We start from the raw sequence: 17,048 nt of genomic DNA, 5'->3' as shown, positions 1-17,048 counted from the left end.
AGTAACAGCCGTGTTAATCTGTATTCGCAAAAAGAAAAGGAGTACTTGTGGCACCTTAGAGACTAACCAACTTATTTGAGCATGAGCTTTCGTGAGCTACAGCTCACTTCATCGGATGCATACTGTGGAAGCTGCAGAAGACATTATATACACAGAGACCATGAAACAATACCTCCTCCCACCCCACTCTCCTGCTGGTAATAGCTTATCTAAAGTGATCATCAAGTTGGGCCATTTCCAGCACAAAATTTCCAGCTGAAATTGTGGAAAAGCAGCATCACTTGCCCCATAACCTCAGCTGTGCAGAACGCAATGCCATCCACAGCCTCAGAAACAACTCTGACATCATAATCAAAAAGGCTGACAAAGGAGGTGCTGTTGTCATCATGAATAGGTCGGAATATGAACAAGAGGCTGCTCGGCAGCTCTCCAACACCACTTTCTACAAGTCATTACCCTATGATCCCACTGAGAGTTACCAAAAGCAACTACAGCATTTGCTCAAGAAACTTCCCGAAAAAGCACAAGATCAAATCCGCACAGACACACCCCTGGAACCCCGACCTGGGATATTCTATCTACTACCCAAGATCCATAAACCTGGAAATCCTGGGTGCCCCATCATCTCAGGCATGGGCGCCCTGACAGCAGGATTGTCTGGCTATGTAGACTCCCTCCTCAGGCCCTACGCTACCAGCACTCCCAGCTACCTTCAAGACACCACTGACTTCCTGAGGAAACTACAGTCCATCGGTGATCTTCCTGATAACACCATCCTGGCCACTATGGATGTAGAAGCCCTCTACACCAACATTCCTCACAAAGATGGACTACAAGCCGTCAAGAACACTATCCCCGATAATGTCACGGCTAACCTGGTGGCTGAACTTTGTGACTTTGTCCTTACCCATAACTATTTTACATTTGGGGACAATGTATACCTTCAGATCAGCAGCACTGCTATGGGTACCCGCATGGCCCCACAGTATGCCAACATTTTTATGGCTGATTTAGAACAACACTTCCTCAGCTCTCGTCCCCTAACACCCCTACTCTACTTGCGCTATATTGATGACATCTTCATCATCTGGACCCATGGAAAAGAAGCCCTTGAGGAATTCCACCATGATTTCAACAATTTCCATCCCACCATCAACCTCAGCCTGGTCCAGTCCACACAAGAGATCCACTTCCTGGACACTACAGTGCTAATAAACAACGGTCACATCAACACCACCCTATACCGGAAACCTACTGACCGCTATTCCTACCTACATGCCTCCAGCTTTCACCCTGACCACACCACACGATCCATCATCTACAGCCAAGCTCTGCGATACAACCGCATTTGCTCCAACCCCTCAGACAGAGACAAACACCTACAAGATCTCTATCAAGCATTCTTACAACTACAATACCCACCTGTGGAAGTGAAGAAACAGATTGATAGAGCCAGAAGAGTTCCCAGAAGTCACCTTCTACAGGACAGGCCTAACAAAGAAAATAACAGAACGCCACTAGCCGTCATGTTCAGCCCCCAACTAAAACCCCTCCAACGCATTATTAAGGATCTACAACCTATCCTGAAGGATGACCCAACACTCTCACAAATCTTGGGAGACAGGCCAGTCCTTGCCTACAGACAGCCCCCCAACCTGAAGCAAATACTCACCAACAACCACATACCACACAACAGAACCACTAACCCAGGAACCTATCCTTGCAACAAAGCCTGTTGCCAACTTTGCCCACATATCTATTCAGGGGACACCATCACAGGGCCTAATCACATCAGCCACACTATCAGAGGCTCGTTCACCTGCACATCCACCAATGTGATATATGCCATCATGTGCCAGCAATGCCCCTCTGCCATGTACATTGGTCAAACTGGACAGTCTCTACGTAAAAGAATAAATGGACACAAATCAGATGTCAAGAATTATAACATTCATAAACCAGTCGGAGAACACTTCAATCTCTCTGGTCACGCAATCACAGACATGAAGGTCGCTATCTTACAACAAAAAAACTTCAAATCCAGACTCCAGCGAGAAACTGCTGAATTGGAATTCATTTGCAAATTGGATACTATTAATTTAGGCTTAAATAGAGACTGGGAGTGGCTAAGTCATTATGCAAGGTAGCCTATTTCCCCTTGTTTTTTCCTACCCCCCCCCCACCTCAGACGTTCTGGTTAAACTTGGATTTATGCTGGAAATGGCCCAACTTGATTTTCATACACATTGTAGGGAGAGTGGTCACTTTGGATAAGCTATTACCAGCAGGAGAGTGAGTTTGTGTGTGTGGTTTTTGGAGGGGGGTGGGGGGGTGAGAAAACCTGGATTTGTGCTGGAAATGGCGCAACTTGATTATCATACACATTGTAAAGAGAGTGGTCACTTTGGATGGGCTATTACCAGCAGGAGAGTGAGTTTGGGGCGGGGGGGGAGGGTGAGAAAACCTGGATTTGTGCTGGAAATGGCCCAACTTGATGATCACTTTAGATAAGCTATTATCAGCAGGAGAGTGGGGTGGGAGGAGGTATTGTTTCATGGTCTCTGTGTATATAATGTCTTCTGCAGTTTCCACAGTATGCATCCGATGAAGTGAGCTGTAGCTCACGAAAGCTCATGCTCAAATAAATTGGTTAGTCTCTAAGGTGCCACAAGTACTCCTTTTCTTCCTACTTCTCGTGTTATGAGAGGTAGTAAACAACACTTCCTTATCTACTTTCTCCCCACCAGTCATGATTTTATAGATCTCAATCATATCTCCCCTTAGTCGTCTCTTTTCCAAGCTGAAAAGTCCCAGTCTTATTAATCTCTCCTCATACGGAAGCTGTTCCTTACCCCAGTCATTTTTGTGTCCCTTTTCTGAACTTTTTCCAATTCCAATAGATCGTTTTTGAGATGGGGTGACCACATCTGCACGCAGTATTCAAGATGTGGGCGTACCTTAGTAGCACAACTTCAAACTGAGGGTGGTACATAAGCGAGACTCAAACATAGTTCATCCAAGATTATTAATGGGACTCAAAAGGGTGGTGTCAAGGGAAGACAATATTTTCTGGGCCTCTGAGTTTTTGATACTATATTCTGGACAGTTAAGAGAAAGAGGTGGTCACTCAATTCCTGCTTTTATATGTTGAAAAAGCTTTTCAATCGTCATTAATTTGTTACTAGCAATTAGGAGAATGCTTTTAGCCAACTTGTAGTTATGTGTATAAGGAAGCTGGAACCAAGGCGATTACAAAGCGTGGAGCCGCTTTTAATCAGGGCACAGGGACCAGGCAGGGGTCGCGGGTCCCCGTCTTTCACTGCTCGGCTCCACAGGACAGAGGAAAGGAGGGCGGCTGATACTCCCGAGGAGTGGATGGTGGGTGCAATAGGCTGAGTGACCCCCAAAGGACCCCGTGGGTGCAGCACCGGGGAAGGACTTGGGCCGGTCTGTTTGCAGGCAGGGGCTGTTATCACGTGGACCAGGCCTGACAACGGGACGGGGAAGGGCTGGACCAGTGATGAGCTGCCAAAATCTTAACAACGGGTTCCCTCCTCACCCCACGAGGGGGTCGTTGCCCACCCCCGCCCCCCGGGACTTCTGTCCCATCCAACCTACCCGCGTTCCTTGACGCCCCCCCAGGACTCCTGCCCTATCCACCTCCCTCCCCTGACTGCCCCCAGAACTGGGCAGGACGGTCTCGTGGGCCACCATAGTGGGTGCCCACCCCTAAGAGCCAGAGGCACCTGCTGGGGGGCGAGGTGGGGAGTCCTGGAGATGCTTACCTGGGGCAACTCCCAGGAAGCATCCGGCAGGTCCCTCTGGCTTCTAGGGGTGGGGGAGTGTAGCTGGGGGGGAGCAGGGGGAGCAGTCACTCCCCCACTGATCACATCAAAAGTGGTGCCTTAGGCACCAACTCCCTGGGTGCTCCGGGGCTGGAGTCCCCACGGGGAAAATTTGGTGGGTGCAGAGCACCCACCAGCAGCTCCCCAGCCCGCGCTCACCTCCGCTCCTCCCTTGAATACGCTGCCCTGCTCTGCTTCTCCGCCCCCCCCCCCCCCGCTCCCCGTAAATCAGCTGTTTGGCGGGAAGCTGGGGAGGGCTGAGAAGCAGGCAGCGGCTTCCCACTCAGGCCCAGGGAGGTGGAGGTGAGCTGGGGTGGGGAGTGGTTCCCCTGCGCCCCCCCTCCGGGTTATCTGATGTGGCACGGGCAGCCCTCCTTGCGCCCTCCCCAGTTCCCCTCCGCCTCCCTGGGCCTGAGTGCGAAGCCACGTCCTGCTTCTCAGCCTGCCCCAGCTTCCCGCGCGAACAGCTGATTTGCGGGGAGCCGGGGGGTGGGACGGAGAAGCAGAGCGGGGTGTCGCGTTCAGGGGAGGAGGCGGAGCGGAGGTGAGCTGGGGCTGGGCGCAGGGCGGGGAGCTGCCGGTGGGTGCTCTGCAGCCATCAAATTTTCCCGGCGGGTGCTCGAGCCCCGGAGCACCCAGGGAGTCGGCGCCTAAGGCATCACTTATGCCGGTGGTTAAATTTAGAAGCCCTTTTAGAACCGGTTGTCACTCGTGGAACAACCGGGTCCCGCGAACCGGCTCCAGCTCACCACTGGGCTGGACCCACTGGCTAATGTCCAGGCTGCGGGCGGGACCCGGCTCCCCCGCAGAACACGGGCTTAAATCCCCCTCCGCGTGGGCTTTGCACAACCAGCCGGGGACTGCATGGCTCCTCCAGGCCCGCAGGGGGCGCGCAACGCAGGGCAGGCCGGGAGATCCGGGCGGTGGGTTGCGGGGCATGTTGGGAGCCGCCGGCCGCAGTGCATGCCGGTCGTTGTAGTCGTCCGTGGGCCCCCCTTCGCAATAAGAGGAGGAAGTGTAGGGGGCGCTCGCTTTCCCTCAGGAGGGGAGAGGGCAGCGGCGGGATGCCGTCACTTCCGTCGGGCTGTGCGCGTCACTTCCGAATCCTAGCGCGGGATGGCCGGCGGGCGCGGGCGGGTCTCCCGGAGCCGGCGGGGGCCCATGGCGGCTGGGAGGGGCTCGCTGGGGCTCCGCGCCCCCGAGGAGACGGTGAACCGCTGGGTGCTGCAGTTCTACTTCCACCAGGCCGTGGGGGCCTATCGGGCCCGTCGGTACCAGGACTTCCGCGAGTTCCGCGACGTGATGCAGGGTGAGGGGCCCGCCGGGGGAGGGGCCCGCCGGGGGAGGGGCCGCCCGGGGGGGGAGGGGCCGGGCCCCGGCCCGCCCGGGGAGGGGGCTCTGGGGTCTAACGGCGGGGCCGGGGGGCGGGGCGGTGTTTCTGACTGGGGTGTCCCAAGCTCTCTGTCCTCTTCTCTCTCTCTCCAGCTCTGCTGCTGCGGCCCCTGGTTAAGGAGCCTGCAATCTCCCGGCTGCTCCGGATTATGCAGTTTCTTTCAAGAATTGAGGAGGGGGAGAACCTCGGTACGAGAGAGAAGCGCCACAATTCGTCTTACTGGTGCTCAGCCCTGTTCCCAAAAGCGCATTCACCTCACTGTATGGCCCCTGCACAGTGCAGCGTGGGACCGTTCTGTTTAAATCAGTTTTTATCTACTGTTTGGCCGAGGAGAACCATCTACTCTATTTGGATTTTTTAAAATTGGAGTTCAGGTTTGGATAAAGGCCTCTGAAACTTCTGTTGTAATTCCTTGAAGTAATTTGCTTGTGGTTTTTTTATTTATAAGGATCATTTCTCCAAAGGAGAGGGCATGGGCCTGATAATAGTAGGGATAGTGCGTCTGACCAGAACCAAAATAGTCAAAAGTGACTTTTCTCAAAGGTATCAGAGGGGTAGCCGTGTTAGTCTGGATCTGTAAAAGCAGCAGAGTCCTGTGGCGCCTTATAGACTCATAGACGTATTGGACCATAAGCTTTCGTGGCTGAATACTCACTTCTTCAGATGCATGTCTTCTCAAAGGGTAGTTAATGTGGAGAGTAAACAATCTGGGAAATAACGAAGTAATTTTCACTCTTTTCAGTTATAGGAATCGAACACTAATAGGTAGAACTTTCAGACTGAAGTACGATTTCTTTTTTCTTTTTTTTCTTTCTTTTTTTCCTGTTTAGCATTGTCACTTGAAGGCAACATGTGGGGTAAACTTCAAACATTCTGTTATTAAGAGCCTAAAACCCAAACAAAAGTTTTTGTTTAAGAAAAACCTGGCTTCTTTGCAGGGATTCTATGTTTTCTATCTCTGTCATCTGGAACAAAGTCCCTTCCACTTTCTTTTACAAACAATGTATAGGTAAATCAATTTCATTCTTCATTTCTCCTGTAATAGAACAAGAACACAATGTTTGATTGAAAACTCTGTGAAGAAGGCTTTGTTTTTGCTTTCACTTGGAATTAAAACATTAAGTAAAGCAACCACGTATATCAGTCTTAGATCTAGTTGTACTTGAGCAAAACTTAAACTTGGGGATCAAATTTGATCTGACAGCAGTGTCCTTTCAGTATTATGGCAAGAACTTTACTTTTGAATTTCTTGATGTTTGAGCATTTAAAGTGCATTAGTGTAGTCTTATGTAACTTTTATTCAGTGTGTTAATTCCTCATTTTTCTCTTTATAGTATAAAGTAAAGCAAACCTCCACATACTCAGCTCACAATGGTTATTGCTTTTAATTTCAAACTCACCAACTGTCATGTTTCTTTTCGAGGATCTCTCATACCTTCGATAGCCTTTCTTGATCATAATTGTTTTGTTTGTGCTGTTCTCTGCTTGTCCATTACTGCAGCATTAGCGATCTAACTGAGCAAATCCGAGCCTATTTGTTTTGGCTGCTTCCTGTGGAGGATTTCTTGGGCTCAGGTAGATTTGTGTCTGTTTTAAAACCAATAGGAATGAATTGTTTCTTTTAATTGTAGATTGCACCTTTGATACAGAGTCAGAGCTCACCCCTCTTGAATCGGCAATCGGTGTGCTGGAGCTGATTGAAAGAGAATTTCCTGTGTCTGAGGTGGCAATGGAATCTGTTAGAAAAATGGTGAAACAAGCTGTAAGGGTCAAGTTCTTCTTTTTCATTCAAATAATTTAGAGTTTTGTAAGCTTTAATCTAACTAAAAGAAAAAAGCTTCCCTTACACTGAGGGTGGTTGTCCCTTCTCAGGTCTTCCCTCCATCATTTGCCTTACTTCTGGGAGCTTTCCATTGTTAGGAAGATAGTAACCTATCAGGATCTGTAACTCTATTAAAGGTGAACTGAAAAGCAGAACTTTTCTTTTGCTATTACCATTTTCTCTATTGACTATATTAGAAATAATGCATCCTTTCTCATTTCTTTTTACTGGAGGACCTTTTAAATGTAGAACCAGAATGCTCTTAGAGTCTAAGAATCCCTTCTGAAAACTTGCTATTGCAACTAGTCATCCCCTGCAAACTGGTCTGTTCAATTTGCTGGCCTGGGATAAAGTTTGCATGTATGATATATGTAAAATGTAACTATGATGTTTTATTGCATATTATACTACAATAAACAAACCTGAGGCTACAAGACACTTGCTGAGCCTCATCAAAATGTCTTTGGCACATTTTCTCCCGCTTCGTACACCCACATGCTGTCTACTTTCACTTGTAAGCTCTTTGGGGAGGGGCCATGTCAGCTTCTTTTAGTATTGACATGCCGGGTAACTCTGGTCCTGTAGAAGGCTATTTGTTTGTTTAAAATTAAGCCAAGGAAATTTAGTGAGAACTGATGGGTTCTCAAACTTCAGGGGTGTCCAGCAAAATACTTATTGTAAACGCAGATTAATTGAATGGCACCATACAAATGAAAATCAGGTAACGCAATCCTTAATTGTAACCTTGCACTAATGGGATAGTTAGAAGGGTGTAGTAGGATTTCAGGTTAGCAGCTCATTAAGGTGTTTGCAAATAGCGTTATTTCTATGTTACTGGGATAGTGTTTGGAAGGAACATCACAAACTTTGTTTGCATTTTGCTTTTGCTGTTCATAGAATCATAGAATATCAGGGTTGGAAGGGACCTCAGGAGGTCATCTAGTCCAAGCCCCTGCTCAAAGCAGGACCAATCCCCAATATTTGCCCCAGATCCCTAAATGGCCCCCTCAAGGATTGAACTCTCAACGCTGGGTTTAGCAGGCCAATGCTCAAACCACTGAGCTATCCCTCCCCCAACATGTTTGTGAAGCTGATTTAGGTGATGTGGTTGAATTGCTACAACAGAGATCCTTTTTTTCCTCTCTAGGCTGTTACTGTTTGTATTAAAAAGAGAGAATTTGATAAAGCCTCAAAAATTCTGAAAAAAAACATGGCAAAGGATCCCAGCACCCAGGTGAGTTTGATTATGTGAGTGTTTGGGGCGTGAGATGGAGTATCTTGTTGGCTGTGCAATATGTTCCCAAACATGTATTTCCTTTTCTTTGCTTCTGTCTGCTGCTTACCATTGCATAGTCCGGCACTGAAAGCGAGTCTAGTTGGCAATGCTGACACAGACTCCAGACTTTTTGGACTTTTGCTTCCTGATTTAGATCAGTGTAAATTAGTTGGTAATGTTGTAGTGTCAGTGGGGAAGTCCCCTCTCCACCCAAACCCCCAGCTCCTGTGTTTGTAACTTGTATTATTTGTACATATTCAGAATGTTCTTGCCTCTTGACTAGAAACTGAGGACAGAGTTGCTCAGCATTATCCGTGAGAAGAATTTGTCTCATACGATGATCCGAAATTTTTCCTACAAGACTTTTCAGCAGAGTGCGTTCCAGTTCTTGGAGACCTACCTGGAGGATTCAGAGCCCTATCTCTTGACCGTATGTGTCTACCCTGGCTACCCACATTTCAGCCCCACCCAGCTGTCACCCCTTAGGGTCTGCAGAAAAATGGCATGTGATGCATGTCACCTCTAACCCCTCTGTACTCTGTTCAAGGGATACACCCTTAGGTCTCAGGCCTCCAGCTGTCACCTCTCTATAGGCAGAGTCTTGTGACGCTCTCCCTTCTGATCTGGGATTTAGGCTTGCATTTCTCTGACTATCCCAGCAGTCTGACCTAGCTCCCCACCCCTGGTTTCACTCTTTTTCCTGAAGGACAAGGAACCAGCTAGCCTTCACAAAGCAAAGCACATTTATTTAAGAACAAAAGAATTAGAGGAAAATTTGTCATAAAACCGTAAAAAGTCTAAGTGCATATTAAGCTTACCAGAAGCCACTCGTCTTTCGCATGAGGGTCTGGTAAGAGTCAAAGTCCTTCAGACCCTTCCAGCAGGGCTTGCCCTCTTGTTAAAGGTTCAGGTTAGTTTCAGGTCAAGAACAACCCCCCAATCCCCCGCTTTAAGTTCACCTTTTGTACTGAAAGACTTTCTTTGTTTCCTGGGCCTCTGGAAACTGGTCTGATCCACTATTTGTAAAATCCTTTGGGGTTATACTGCACTGGTAGTGTTTACCTGTCCCACCTCCCGTGATTGTAGATCCTTGGGGAAACTTGGTAAATCACCTCTGTGCAGTTAGAATACAATCTCTGGCTCACAGAGGTGAAGATAACTTTTATAATGTTGATACAATGGTCTCAAATTATATGAATTGGAAAGAAGTTACCAATTTGTTTCTTTGTCTTATTGACATGTAATATTTTTGACTTGTACTCAGAAGTCAGATACACATGTCTGGCTCTAAAGTTTTGGGACCAGAGCACCAAGGGAATAAATTTTTAGCATTTAAAATTCAGACCCTCTCTTGAGGTTCCATGCTATAAAATTACTTGGTCATTATTATAGTTCTTAATCAAGGTAACTTAACTCTGCACATATAACTACTGCAGAACACCTGACAAATGACCACAGTTATCTTATCTCCAATATACCAAATAGCACCTTGACCATAGGACAGCAAATAATTGCAGGGAATGTGCACTTAATTAAATTAATTAATGTTCCATGCCTGTGGAATGGGAGTAAAATAAACGCAGTTCCATGGAGTTCTCTTTGTAATTATTATGCGCTTTCTTCCTGTCAAAGATGGCGAAAAACACTTTGAATTCAGAATATATTGATGAAACTAAGCAGCTGGCATTAGCTCCAGACTCTGTGGAAGTAGCTAAGCAACCACCAGCCGCGGCTCCAGACTCTGTGGAAGTAGCTAAGCAACCACCAGCTGCGGCTCCAGACTCTGTGGAAGTAGCTAAGCAACCACCAGCCGCGGCTCCAGACTCTGTGGAAGTAGCTAAGCAACCACCAGCCGCGGCTCCAGACTCTGTGGAAATGTCTTCAAAGGACTCTGGGAGGTGAGCAGCGATGGTGATGCATTCGCAATGTGGAGAGGAAATCTGACCACATGTGGTGAATGAAGTTTGCCAGAATTTTGCTTCTGAACTGTAGCACCCACTGCTTTCACTGTGTGCAGACAGCTGTAATTTTTTGCCATGTGCCAATGCAGTGGTGCTGCCCCAGGGGCTACTACTTTAGGATTTTTCACCAGGCTGTCTATCTCTGAATTAAAATGTTGATCTTTTTTCTGAAGAGTACCCTAGTGAGTGTTTGGACTAAAGGAAGGGAAGGAGTCCCCTTGTGACAGGTGGTGAATGAGAGAGGGTCTTACGTTTACAGAAGGGTTTTGGTGTGTCCATGGTTCAGAGGACATAGGTTTGGTTAATGGCATTTAGTTTGCCATTCTTTGGAGGGATAAAACAGATGGATGCTGTGATCTGAGGTGTCTATAGTAGCCGACGCTGAAAATGCCAAGGTCAGGGCAGGCTGCAAAAGGAGAGCATGTTCTCCCAAAACTGGTGGTTAACACTGAAGTTAGATTCACCAACTAGTCCCAAACTGTGCTCCTGATCTCCCATGTTGGTTATCAAAAAGCTAAAAAAGAAATCACACAGCCCCCTTTATTGTATTCCAGTTCTCTGACTCCCAATCAGCAAATAGTGAGAAGTTTTTTTAAAACTCTGTTCAGCACACAGAATGTTCTTCTGATTCCCCAAAGGGCCAGCCACATTGCCAGATCAGTACTAGTCTGTATCTTACCCAAAATACCACACTGCCAGCGAATCCTTTAGTATCTAAAACTAAAGGTTTTATTATAAAAGAGAAGAACGAGAAGAGAGTTGTTAAATGGTCAAAGCAGTCAAATTTACTGTCCATTTTGATCAATTTCATGGCCAGAAGGTTTTAAAATTAGTCAATTTCATGTTTTTAGATGTTTACACCGAAATTTCATGGTGTTGTAACCATGGGGGCCCTGACCTCAAAGGGGACTGTGGAGGGGGGGGAAGGGAGAGAGAGGATTGCCACCAGCACTTCTGCGCTGCCTTCAGAGCTGGGCTCTGAAGTCAGCAGCCATAGAGCTTCCTGCAGCTGGGAGAGGTACCCAGAGGTGGGTCTGATCTCCCCCTGAAAGTGGCCGTGCTGGGGAAGAGGAAGTCCCATCCCTGATAGGACAGGACTAGCGGCTGGAGCCTGGTGCACGGGAGCAGTCCCTGGTTGGGGTACTCCTAGTCCTGTCTCTCCCCGTCCCCTCCAATAGCTAGATTTCACAGGGGAAGGTCTGATTTCATGGTCTGTGATGTGCTTTTGCATGGATGTGAATTTGGTAGGAGCTTAGCTGTGATTTTAGTGAAGTAGAGCATTGTATTGTTGAAATTGTTGATGTAACCTGCTTAGCTTCATTTATTTTACAGGCAACCGCCTGGAACTGTAACAACATTTGGGATTTCTGCTCTGAGAGAAGCTTTCAAGACCTTGTCAAATTCCCAAGATTCTGATGCAGCCTTTACCAAACTGGATGAAACAGACTTTTCTTTCCCCAAGCAATTGTCCCCTTCTGTATCCCACAGACTCAAGAGGCACAGAGAAGAGGAGAATCCACCCTTGGAGACCTCTGAGACCTCAGACATACCTAAATCACCCCCAAAGAGTAAACGCTTGTTGACTATAAGCAGACTGATTATGGAGCAGGACAGCCAGAGTACTGAGCTGAGTGAGACTCCAGACTCATCCCAGGAGCCGGTGGTATCTTCTGCATTCAGGACTCTTGTTCGAAAGCCACATGTTCAGCGTGTGTCTTCCAGAAGTCCCAAGTATGAAGCATATCTGTGACACTGGGTATTCTAATGCAGACACAATGTTTTGATATCATATAGCTAACATTGCTACATTAAACAATATAATCTTATCGGAGCAAAACTAGAACGTTAAAAATCCCTCCCTTTTGCAAAAATGTGGAAATGGATAGTTTAAAGCAAATGTTCTGTTACTCCTGTAGATCATACATGTGGTTAGCAACGTGGGAAATGGGAAAGCTTACCTCCTACATTCCAATAACCTTAATGCTGACCCTTGACATCCTTGCAAACTGCTTCTCAGTGTATGCATCTGACTATGTAAATCTGCAGTTAGTAATACACAGGTTGGAGTTTGTGGGTATGTTTTGTGGGACAGATTAAGGTAAATTTTCGTGTCAGTGATGAATTTAAACCATGTAGGAATTTTAAGAGTAATAGAATATTGATGCAAGTTACTTTAATTCTTCCACACTTGTTTTGTACCTTGTATATGTATTATATGCAAGTTAGATGGGGGAGTGGATGGATGTGTGGGAACAAAGCGTTCTCTGGAGCCAGGCTTCTGGGATGCATGTTTTCTGCAGGACTTGATGAGGGTGTAGCAGGGTTCCCTTCTAATGCATCTTGGAGGCTGTGCAGACGAGGGCCTCTGCTTTTGCACACGTAAGGCGGTACTGTGGATCTGCAGGAATGAAACAGCAGGGAATTCCCTTTCCTGAGCAATACTTGGGTTCCCCAGGAGAGATGAGGCAAAGGTCCATAAAGTTCTCAGACTTAGGAGCACTTCAGGGTACTGATTGCAGAGTAGACCCTACTGAGCTGCATGAAGTTTCATGCTTGAAAAGAGACGGGTTGAGAGCTTAGCATTTCAGGTTTTATATGCTTAAAATGTTAAGTGCCAAAGCGCTAAAATGCTCGGAAGTTGACCGCCACCAGTGTAAAATGTTCTGTGCAGTTCAGTAGGGTCAGCTGATCCCAGTGCCCTGCGGCGCGCCCAAGATTGGCATGTTTCCAGCGCTCCCAGACTCCCTGGCTCTTGCCTCTCGTTGTTGACGAAGACCCTAGCTCGGTTGCAATGCTTTAAGTGGCAGCGGTGCTGATGGTGATGGCTATTGGTGACAAAGGATGTCAACTTTTGCTTCAGAAGTTTAGCTTCAAACCTTCCCCTGCCCAAACGCTCATATACACCTGTGTGAAAACGCTTGCGTGCTGCCAAGGCGACGGAATGCACAAGCGTACCATTAACAACAGGGAGCGTTTGTCTTCATGTAGTTGCTGTAATATGAAAACTAATCAAATCTATTTGCAACATATTTTAAATACACCTGATTTCAGCTAAATCTTCTGTAAGGAGTTGAGTACATGCATGTGAGCGAGAGAAATAAGGAACATAATTGGTTTGGAACCAGCTGGCCTTGCCTATAGTAAAAATTTCATAGCAGCCTTGTGGAGCGTATGACCCTTGCTAAGTGTTCCTGCCCCATTCCATTGTCTCTCATGCCACATGCACGGCACCTTCTTGGCAGCTCAGGTGTTTGTATCAGTTTGCAGCAACTGCTTAATTCTGACCTAGTTGGCTCTCAGTTGCTTCTTGTGTGTGTTATACAGGGATCTGTTAAGGTCCAAAGAGAACCTCCTGTAGTTATTAAAATGGCACCGAGTGGCTTTGAATGCCAGACATACACATGGCACCCTTTACCTACAAACCAGTCCAATGGCAGCGAACTGAGATGCATGTGTTGTGGAGGTGAAGCAAACATACATAATCCAGCTGTCAGGCAAGCTCCCACGTTTCCCAGTGCTGCACACTGATCTTAGTCTTGACTCATTGGTACCAAGGTGGTCCTGGACCATTTTACCAGTGGCCTATAGGTAATTAGTCAGTGGTCTGTGGTCCTTTTGGATGTTTGATTTCGCTGTCTGCAGTGACTGTCACTTCAGCCCTCATTATTCAGGCTGGCTTGTTGCAATTAAAATGTGTGTGGTGTGTGTTTTCAGGCCACTGAAAGCAAGATGGAACACCTCGAATGGGCAAGAAGAAAAGGACACTTGGAGTGAGGAAGATGAGCTCTTCCTGGACAAGAGTAAGTATGCTATTTTTGCCATGCACACGCTTTAATTGCTGGTCCCCACCATGCTGTTGGCCCTGGGACACTCTGCTGCCTTGAATACTTGACAGAAACCAAAAGACTAGAAATCCCGTAACCCAGGAAAGCTTGGGCCTGTGGTTGCTGTTATAGGACTGCAGCAATGGAGATGATGTCCTTTCTTAGGCAGGCCCAAACAATGGGAAGCTGCTAAATCCATTGTGTACCTGATCGTGGAACATCAAGCAAGTACCCTCTCATTACAGTTTCAGACCTGAGATAAAACTACCTGTCAGTCATTGTCTGCTATTCTAGTTTGAGACCCAGCCCAAAAGCAGTTCCATCCCTTTAACAGCTGTAGGGTGGCAGATCAGCATTTGCTGGCTTTTTTCTAAAGATGTAATTAATTCCACCTCAGACTTTTCTCCTGGATGCTGTTTAACAGCTGGGATCTTCCCTGCTGGGACCTGAACATGGTTCCATTTATGAACAGGGATTTCTATTGAGGAAGCTTTTTGGATCAGGCTGTCTTTTTTTCTTTTTTTCTCCTTAGACACATTTGCTAACCTGAGACAAGTCTAATTCCTTTTGACTCAGTCTTAGTTATTATATTTCTTTAGTTACACTTCTTATGAGGCAACCAGGGCTTGGATCAGAATGGCCAACTGTCCCTTCAATACATGGAATTCTAGCAGCTAGAGGAAGTAAAGGCATTTGTTTCTGTTTTCCATACCCTGGCCAAGGGTGTTCCCCTGGTGGCCATGCCGCTCTCTCCCTGTAATCGAACAGGCTAAAACCAGTTTCTCTGGGAGATGCATGCACAGCAGAAGGTGGATGCTGAAATATGGCTCTTCTTGGTTTATTTTTCAGGGTCCCCTGGGAGAAATAGCCACAGCTCTTCAATCCTCGGTTCCAAGAAGCAGGTAATATGGAGCCCTCCAGCTCTGTTCAGCAGCCCAAAGCAGGGCTCTGCACGGGTAGTGAAGCAATAGCAAAGGTTGGGAGGGGGAAATCCCTTTTGCTGTTCAGAGATTTCTAAGCCTCTGGAATCAGCTCAGTTAGAAGAGTCCAAGTGATTGATGCACACTGAATGGAGAACTCTGACAGATATTTACTCAGGGACTGGAGTACCTTGATCAATGCTTGCGTTATCTAAGCGTTGAACTTACGAGGGGGTGAGTTGGGTTGCACGGATCTTTAAATTGGGAGGGCCTGGCTTAAGTTTGTCCACTAAAAGCCAGGAAAGTGGTAGAGGCCTAAAATACTGTGTGCCGCTTACCCTGGCTGGCGTCTGCTTCCTGAACCGCTCAGCAGGTAAGTGAGCTAAAGAGGCGAAGAACCAGAACACACTCTAGAAACCACATAATTCCTAAATAAGCCTGCAGCTAGTATTGAAAATATAAATACACTTTCAGGAGGTGCCGGGGTTGTAAGAACTATGTTATAAGAAGGTGCTGATAGTATGGATGAAAGGGGGACCAAGGAGGCTAAGAAGCCTTTAGTGCAGAAGTGATAAGACCTGTGCTGTAAGAGTCACTCCTTGTTCTTCTTTTGCAGAGGTGGACTGTGCAGGAAAGCGAGTGGATCAGAGAAGGAGTGAAGAAGTTTGGAGAAGGGAACTGGAAAATCATTTGCAAAAAGTTCCCCTTTGAGAACCGCACCTCGGTGATGATTAAGGATCGCTGGCGGACCATGAAAAAGCTGGGACTCCACTGAAAACAGGAGTTGAGGAACTCTTCGAGTGACAGTTGCTCTCATTTCTCTCCAAAAGATGGACGAAAGCAACACCTGCCATGGGAGGAAGGTTGTAGTCCCCTTCCTAGCAATGTGACAGGAATGATGTGGAGAATTGTTATGGCTGCTTGGCAGAGCTGAATGCTACAGCTGGAAGAAGCAAAGTTTAACTAGAGTTTGGGAAACCTTCCTAGTTCTTGTATTTAGCTGGAGTCACTAAATTTAGATCTTTGTCTGTCAACAGAAGCAAGGCAGCCTGAGTAACTATGGAAATAGTCTTGTAGTAGAAGTGCTACAATACTGACATTTTGTATATGTTCAGAAACAGCAAGGACTCTGGCAGCCTTTGCCCTGTGAGCATTAGAGCTGGAACCTGAGTGGACTGTAACTGGGATCACCGCTTTCTCTACTCAGGTGTTGGTTGAATGGCAGGGTAATCCTGTCACTGACTGTTTTATCTCTATTAATATTCTTAAACCAATTGTGAATCACTTGGCTGATCTCCATTTGCCTGTCAGCCCCTCCGAGAGGGGAAAGCAGTGGTGTAGGAGCTGTTGCTGAGTTGCACCGGCAGAAGTCTGGCGTTTTGGCCAGGGAACTGGCATTTGTTTCCACAATTCTCTGCTTTGTATATTTTTATATTGAGTGGGGATTTCTTCCTCCACATTTTTTTGATGCTTTAAAAATAGATGTTTTGTCTTTGTGCTCATTAGTTTCTAGAATGTTTGGAGCCAGATGTCACCAAGTTAAAAGTTAGTGTTCAGTTGGTTTGACTTTGTGTTTGAGTTGCCTCCTTCTTTGCAAAATTCCCTTCCTTCTGTCTGTTTCCTGGAGTAGTGCATTATCTCTGAAAGGTCTCTGTGGATCTCTGGCAGGCACCAGACATGCCTTGCCTTCTAGTGCGAAGTCTAAACCCATTGTGTAAAATAAAGCAGTTCCTGTGTTGGATATAACAATTGCAACAAATTTGATTTGCATCTCCCCAGCATTCTCTCCTCAGGTAAATAGTCCCCCTTGAAAAGGGAGAAGCTTGGCATATCCCTGGGTCAGTGGCCTAGTGACAGCTTTGTGGGACACCCTGTTAATGACCAGAATTTCATCCTGCATTCACTTCCTGAGCCAGCTGAAGCCGGGAGCATCGCATCAGCAACTAACTGAATTGGAGTGCCAGAAATTGGAGAGCCTATCCAGCGGGATGCTGCTGCTTATTAGGG

At 46.9% G+C, this 17,048-nt stretch overlaps 1 protein-coding gene across 7 annotated transcripts; it reads left to right on the top strand.

The window, feature by feature from the left end:
• The first annotated feature begins 4,880 nt into the window (after positions 1-4,880).
• On the top strand, positions 4,881-16,607 carry TERF2 (telomeric repeat binding factor 2). 7 transcript variants are annotated; one of them, XM_037878058.2, is made up of 11 exons: positions 4,911-5,154; positions 5,331-5,426; positions 6,870-7,000; positions 8,208-8,294; positions 8,620-8,766; positions 9,969-10,043; positions 10,128-10,234; positions 11,630-12,028; positions 14,012-14,097; positions 14,971-15,023; positions 15,658-16,607. In XM_037878058.2, the coding sequence occupies exons 1-11, from the start codon at positions 4,962-4,964 to the stop codon at positions 15,814-15,816; spliced, it is 1,533 nt and encodes a 510-aa protein (XP_037733986.1). In that variant the 5' UTR covers positions 4,911-4,961; the 3' UTR covers positions 15,817-16,607. The 7 variants fall into 7 exon arrangements, with proteins under 7 accessions (XP_037733987.1, XP_037733984.1, XP_043381856.1 ...); XM_037878057.2 differs by having other exon boundaries at positions 10,086-10,234; XM_037878059.2 differs by having other exon boundaries at positions 4,881-5,154; positions 9,969-10,234; positions 11,786-12,028.
• The last annotated feature ends 441 nt before the right edge of the window (positions 16,608-17,048 follow it).

The sequence above is a fragment of the Chelonia mydas genome, chromosome 12, assembly GCF_015237465.2.
Source record: "Chelonia mydas isolate rCheMyd1 chromosome 12, rCheMyd1.pri.v2, whole genome shotgun sequence".
Classification (NCBI taxonomy): domain Eukaryota; kingdom Metazoa; phylum Chordata; order Testudines; family Cheloniidae; genus Chelonia; species Chelonia mydas.
The sequence above is the reverse complement of the archived record's forward strand: the minus strand, read 5'-3'. Positions and strand labels throughout refer to the sequence as shown.

Coding starts and splice junctions, on each gene's coding strand:
- TERF2 (XM_037878056.2), top strand. CDS start 4,962: ATGGCCGGCGGGCGCGGGCGGGTCTCCCGGAGCCGGCGGGGGCCCATG. Junction 5,155..5,330: donor GTTCCGCGACGTGATGCAGG/GTGAGGGGCCCG, acceptor CTCTCTCTCCAG/CTCTGCTGCTGCGGCCCCTG. Junction 7,001..8,207: donor GAAAAATGGTGAAACAAGCT/GTAAGGGTCAAG, acceptor TTTCCTCTCTAG/GCTGTTACTGTTTGTATTAA.